This window comes from Zea mays, chromosome 2 (genome assembly GCF_902167145.1).
Source record: "Zea mays cultivar B73 chromosome 2, Zm-B73-REFERENCE-NAM-5.0, whole genome shotgun sequence".
Classification (NCBI taxonomy): Eukaryota; Viridiplantae; Streptophyta; class Magnoliopsida; order Poales; family Poaceae; genus Zea; species Zea mays.
In genome coordinates this window covers 174,949,364-174,956,239 of record NC_050097.1, presented here as the reverse complement: position 1 = coordinate 174,956,239, position 6,876 = coordinate 174,949,364, and the positions used below count along the sequence as shown (strand labels likewise).

Genomic DNA, 6,876 nt, shown 5'->3' with positions numbered 1-6,876 from the left:
TGATGAAATTAAATAAAATAAGGCATTGTCGGAATAGTTTTTTTTTTCTGCGTAGAGCCCTATATTTCAATTTGAGGCATAAGTTTAAGGTATTGTTAAAGATGCTCTTTGAGGAATATTCTTTTTTTAAACCGCTCCTTCCGGACGTTCCTTAACCAAACACTACTAAAGGTAGAGCAAAGCTGCTCCGTTCCACATTGCTCCAAAACAATCGAGCAAAGCTGCTCCGTTTCACATTGCTCTAAAACCAATTACTATCTAAGGTTGTCTATAATAGATCGTGTAAAATAAAGAATTTGTATTATAGATAATATTATTTATAGAGTAAAGTTTAAAATAGATAATAAGATAAAAGATAAAATAGGATAGCTACCCGAGAGACTAAGACCGAATACAATGACGGTCGGTACCGAGCTGGGGCTATGGCCGGTACCGACACCATCGGTGACAACTGCAGTTTGTAGTACTGATATCGGCCCGTAGCGTTAGCTACCTACCGCCCACCTGCTGCCACATTTCATCTATTTATTGGTCCACGTCCGTTGATGTCAAAAAAATCAAAAAACTAAAAAAGGTATTTATGAATTATGTAACTTTTATTTTCAGATATTATGTAATTTACTATGTTTTATAAGCTATGTCAATTTTATACTCGACTTATGAACTATGTAATTGTATTTGTTTCTATGAAATATATAGTTTTTATTTGTTTAGTTATATATTCAGATGAATTTTAATTTTGATAAAACGCCATGTTTTATTTTAAATAAAAGTACGCAAAAAAACAGCATGATGCTGAGATGACGGTAGGTTAACGAAAGAGATTTTAAGACTATGGCTGTGTTTGGTTTGCTATAGGTTTTGGAATCCGAATTTGCACAGAATCTAAAGTAGGAGTATCTCAATATACAGCTGGAGCTAGATTCTACAGATTTTATATATAAGCACACTACCCTATCACAATATCCAATATGTTTGATTAAGTATGAGATATTTTTATGTGGATTCTAAAAATCCAGGATAACCAAGCAGCGTAGCTGATCTGAGACGGTAGATATATATGCCAGTCGTAGCGCGCACGTGTCGCTGTCCCATACCACGGTACGCGTCTCGGGGATCTGATTCCCCTATCGCGAGGGCTAGCAGACAACACAGCACGGGCAGCGCAACGCAACGCTGCTTCCCGTAGAGCGCGTCACTTGCGCGTTACTGTATTTCTCTTGTCGGAAGCGTGTCGTATGCTTCGTCGCGTGCTTTCCTTGTCCCTTCATCCCTTGCATTGCATGCCGTGTTCCTTTCTTTTATTCGCAGTTCCTGTCGTCTTTCTTTTTTTGTTCTTTGTATTCTGAAAGTGTTGTACGATCCCTTATTCCAGCTTGCAAGTAAATAGAGCTTACATGACACGAAACAAGGGGCCGCAAGAAAAGAACTTTCAGCCGGTCATGCATGCATGGACCTCCGGCTTGCCGGAGCGTCGCGAACCGCCGCCGGTGAGCATTGCACGACTCGGCGGCGGTGCCTCCGGCTGCTCTGCCATTTCCAGCGCAAGATCAACGCGCCTCCGTTTAGATCATAAAAAGAAGGCGACCAATTTTAAACAACAGGTCTATATCAGACAAACTGAGCTGAAACAGATCACATTCCGCGCAAATTTGCAATCACACGGGTGCAGACAGCAGAAATCCTGATTAACGGAGCACACCACACACAGCAATCAGAACAAAAGTCAACAAACATAATCAAATCGTCGCCACCACCGATCGACGAACACAAAACCGCGCAACACGAACGCAATGCAATAAGGCTTGTGTGCCATGCCATGCCACCAGCTATATATGCAAGCTAGATCTAGCAGTTCTTCTCCGCCTTGGCGAGCTTGCACGTGACCTTCTGGAACACGACGGCGGCGGTGCCCGGCGGCGCCAGCTGCAGCTTGAGCGGGCACGACGCCTGGATCTTGCACTTGGTGTAGCGCGCCGTGTAGCGCACCTCCCCGGCGACGGCCACCTCCACCTGGAACGTCCCCGTGGCGTTCTCCTTCCGGAACTCGGCCTCGCCGGCGTTCCCGAGCATGACGCTACTCGTCGTGCCCGGGGGCGCGATGTGGTACACTCTGGTCTTGCCGGCGGGGTGCTTGTCGCCCTTGTCGGCCAGCTGGAAGCGGTCGAACATCTGGTCGTCGAACTTGTACTGCGCCTCCAGCGGCTTGGTGTTCTTGAGGCTCATGGCCCAGTTCGGGTTGCGGATCACCAGGGTCACGGACAGGTTGTACGACAGCGACGTCACCGGCGACGTCGCCAGCTCGAACCGCGTCAGCGAAGCGTCGTCCACGGAGACGTCGATGTGGCGCACGAAACCGAAGGCGGCGACGAACACCACGATGAGGACGATGGCCACCACGATGCCGAGGCACAGCAGGCAGTATTTCCACTCGCCCCAGTTGTAGCAGCACTCGTCCCAGCACTCGTCGACCTTCCCCCTCATGTTTTGCCGGCTAGGTGTCCTTCAATTTTGTCGACTTTGGGTGCTGAGATGCTGATGACTTGACGAGCGAGGAAGACGAGGAAGGGCAGCTCCTGGGTTCCTCTTCTCCCTATTGCTGGGTCTGGGTCTTTAATGCAAGACAAGAAAGGGGTTGACTTGACCAAGGTGAAGAAGCCGTCAGCCTGGGCTGGGCGCCTGGGCGTGGTGAGTTTTTTTAGCATTAGGAAACTCTCGAAAATAGGACTGATGTGGTTGTTCTCTTTGACATAATAAGTCATGTGGTTGTTCTCTTTGACATAATCTTTGGTCTTTAACTAAAGTTTAATCACGTTTAGTCCATAAAATACCAAACGAGATGACTAAAATAGATCTTCCAAATAAGATTTCTAGGGACTAAAGTTTGGAAGAGTGACTAAAGAAACCAAACACCCATACGTACACGTGCCCTCAGCCTCCGAGCCCAGCCTTGCCATGGCAAGGCATGTCATATCAAGCTATGTGGGTTGTCATTATCCTTCTCGAGGAGTCTCTGACATGAATAGATGAACACAATTACTTCTCATCTTTTCTCTTAGTCAAGAGTTGGAAAAGTATGTGTTGGGTACCCAAAAACTGGATGCCCAAAGTAGGCTCATGACTCTCAATGGCCCACTTGCCGACCAAGTCTGTCGAGCAAACCTGTGAGGCCGAGCAACCGACCAAGTCTCTTCTAAGCAAACCTGCGAGGTGGAGCGACGGACCAAGTCTCTATCGAGCAACCCTGCGAGGCGGAGTGGCCGACCAAGTCTCTACCGAGCCCTGCGAGGTGGAGCGACCAACCAAGTCTCTGCCGAGCAACCCTACGAGGTGGAACGACTGACCAAGTATCTGTCAAGCAACCTTGAGGCGGAGCGGCCGACCAAACTCAGTGAGGCAGAGGCCCCGATCCAGTACAATGGACCCACGTCAGCCACGACAAGACGCGTCGTCACCAAACCACGTCCAGACCATGAGCGCGGCATACCAGAGGGGCACCGAGAGGCCCTTGTCAACATGAAGACACACTACTGTGTGTGGTCTCTGGTGTATCCCATCTGTCTTGTGGGGCCAGTCAACCCCATTCATGGGGACCTAAGCACCAGAGTCTCTACAGTGACCCACATACCGGGAAGGATGGGACAACATGCCATACCGGGTGTATGCCTACGCATGCAAGAGGGTGATGCAGGGTTCATGTCGAAAGGAGAGGTTGTGCCAGACATGACCACACCATGAGACTGCCCCGTGGGACCCATCGAGCGCCACTACGAGGACATCAGCATCAGACTCGCTACAGGGACCCGTATGCCGGATGGATAGAGCGGTATGCCATGCTACGAGTATGGCTATGCATGATCGTATGAACGACGACAAAGGTACTACATCAGTCAGGGGTAATAGATCATGTCCTTACCGCCCCCACCAGTAGGAAACAAGTCTCCTCTGTAAGGCCCTACCCTTGAGCTATAAAAGGACAGGACCCCCCTCTTTCTTCCCACACTCGCACCAGTTGTAACATGCCTCTTAAGAATACTACAATCAGCACTACACTAGACTAGGGCAAAACCCTGAACCAGTATAACTCTCTGTCTCCATCGTCTGCTTGAATCCCAGGTGGTTCACCATTTGGAGTGAGTTCGTGCTAACATCCCCGCCGAACACAAATTCTACTGTCCCCCTGGTTTCCGAAACCACGACAATTAGCGCGCTAGGTAGGGGACCATTAGCGTGCCAAGTGACACCCTCCACTCTGATGGCTCAGTCTTCAGCATTTACTAGTGGCGAGACATTCGCACCTGGAAGCTGCATCATGTTCGACTCCCTCAACTTCCTTGCCACCGCCACCGGCAAGCTCCGCCTTGCCAACCCCGACACACCTGTCATTACAGGCATAGGACCCGCACGCTCCACCAGGAGCAAGGAAGAAAATGACGCCTCAAGAGACGCGTCGCCACCTTGAAGCGGCGCCTTAACCGGCTTATCGCCGCTATAGAGCAGAAGGCGGAGGGAGCCTCACCCTCAACATTCATGGACATCATCAGCCATCAGCCAATGTCCGTCCTCAACCTGCTCGAGGACGAGTCGAGCCACATAACGAAAATGGTGGGAAGGGCTTACTTCGTGGCTACATCGCCATGGAACAAAAATGGTGGCAAGGGCCTACTTCATGGCTACACCGCCACAGAACAAAAATGGTGGGGGACGAAGAGTCCCATAACAAGGAAGAATATCAGCAAAAGCGCCAGACGTGCATCCTCGCCCACGAGGCTAGCCTCCTGCAGCAGCAGGACGATCTAGACGCCCTCGTCTGTAAACTCGACTGGGTTTATGATGACATCGAACAAAAGCGATATAAAGCCAAAAGACCTCGAGCGAGGAAGGTCTACGATGAGCTTGCTGAGAGCAGCGACAGGGCACAATATTTCCTCAACCTAGGTGAAAGTCGCCTAGAGGGGGGTGAATAGGCGGAATCTGAAAATTATAAATTTAAGCACACACTACAAGCCGGGGTTAGCGTTAGAGTTAAAATTGGGTCCGAAAAGAGAGGGCGAAAACAAATCACAAGCAAATAAAGAGTGTGACGCGGTGATTTGTTTTACCGAGGTTCGGTTCTTGCAAACCTACTCCCTGTTGAGGTGGTCACAAAGACCGGGTCTCTCTCAACCCTTTCCCTCTCTCAAACGGTCACCTAGACCGAGTGAGCTTCTCTTCTCAATCAATCGGAACACAAAGTCCCCACAAGGATCACCACACAATTGGTGTCTCTTGCCTTGATTACAATTGAGTTGGAAACAAGAAAGAAGGAAGAAGAAAAGCAATCCAAGCGCAAGAGCTCAAATGAACACAAATGTCTCTCTCTCTCTAGTCACTAATTTAGTTGGAGTGTTTCCGGACTTGGGAGAGGATTTGATCTCTTTGTTTGTGTCTTGTGTTGAATGTTATAGCTCTTTGTATGGGGTTTGAAGGCTGAAAACTTGGATGCAATGAATGGTGGGTGGTTGGGGGTATTTATAACCCCAACCACCAACATAGCCGTTGGTGGAGGCTGCTGTCGAATGGCGCACCGGACAGTCCGGTGCGCCACGGTTTGACCGTTGGAGCTTCTAACTTCTAGGCCACCGGACAGGTCCTGTAGACTGTCCGGTGCGCCTTCTGGCGCCTGCTCTGACTTCTGCGCGCGCAGGCGCGCACTGTAGCGCATTTAATGTTCTCTGTAGACGACCGTTGGCGCAAAGTAGTCGTTGCTCCGCTGGCACACCGGACAGTCCGGTAAATTATAGCGGAGCGGCTCCCAGAATTCCCGAAGGTGGCAAGTTCGGAGTCGGGCTCCCTGGTGCACCGGACAGTCTAGTGCGCCAGACCAGGGCACACTTCGGTAGTCCTTTGCTATCTTTGTTTGAACCCTTTCTTGGTCTTTTTATTGGTTTGTTGTGAACCTTTGGCACCTGTAGAACTCATAATCTAGAGCAAACTAGTTAGTCCAACTAATTTGTGTTGGGCAATTCAACCACCAAAATTCATATAGAAAAAGGTGTAAGCCTATTTCCCTTTCAATCTCCCCCTTTTTGGTGATTGATGCCAACACAAACCAAAGCAAACATAAAAGTGCAGAATTGAACTAGTTTGCATAAGGTAAGTGCTAAGGTTGCTTGGAATGAAACCAATAATCATTTCTACTAGATATGCATGGATGATTTTCTTCTTATTTAAAATTTTGGACCACGCTTGCACCACTTGTTTTGTTTTGCAATTGATGATTTTATTCTTATTTAATTTTTTTTCAAAATCTTTTGCAAAATAGTCAAAGGTATATGAATAAGATTTTGAGAAGCATTTTCAAGATATGAAATTTTCTCCCCCGGTTTCAAATGCTTTTCCTTTGACTAAACAAAACTCCCCCTTAATGAAATCCTCCTCTTAGTGTTCAAGAGGGTTTTAGATAGTAATTTTGAAGAGGGTGTACCTATTTGAAATTATATTAAATATAAGATACCAATTGAAAAAAATCTTTTCTTAACACAAATTGAAAGATTACAGTTTTGAAATTGGTGGTGGTGCGGTCCTTTTGCTTTGGGCTCATACTTTCTCCCCCTTTGGCATGAATCGCCAAAAACGGATACTAGTGAGTGAAATATAAGCCCTTTGTCAACTTTCTCCCCCTTTGGTAAATAATATAGGAGTGAAGATTTTACCAAATTGGAGAGCGGTGAGGAGCGACGGCGAAGGATGAATAATGCGATAGAGTGGAGTGGAAGCCTTTTGTCTTCGCCAAAGACTCCATTTCCCTTTCAATCTATGACTTAGCACAATATTCACTTGAAAACACATTAGTCATAGCACATGAAAGAGATATGATCAAAGGTATATAAATGA

General features: G+C 47.7%; 1 protein-coding gene across 1 annotated transcript; it reads right to left on the bottom strand.

Annotated features, from left to right (window-relative positions):
* Nucleotides 1-1,591: 1,591 nt before the first annotated feature.
* Nucleotides 1,592-2,640, bottom strand: LOC103647315 (NDR1/HIN1-like protein 10). The gene has a single exon (XM_008671859.4). It carries the CDS (start codon nt 2,482-2,484, stop codon nt 1,849-1,851), a length of 636 nt encoding a protein of 211 aa, XP_008670081.1. The 5' UTR covers nt 2,485-2,640; the 3' UTR covers nt 1,592-1,848.
* Nucleotides 2,641-6,876: the final 4,236 nt, after the last annotated feature.

What these genes read in the sequence shown, in the direction of transcription:
- LOC103647315 (XM_008671859.4), bottom strand. Translation starts at nt 2,484, where the DNA reads ATGAGGGGGAAGGTCGACGAGTGCTGGGACGAGTGCTGCTACAACTGG.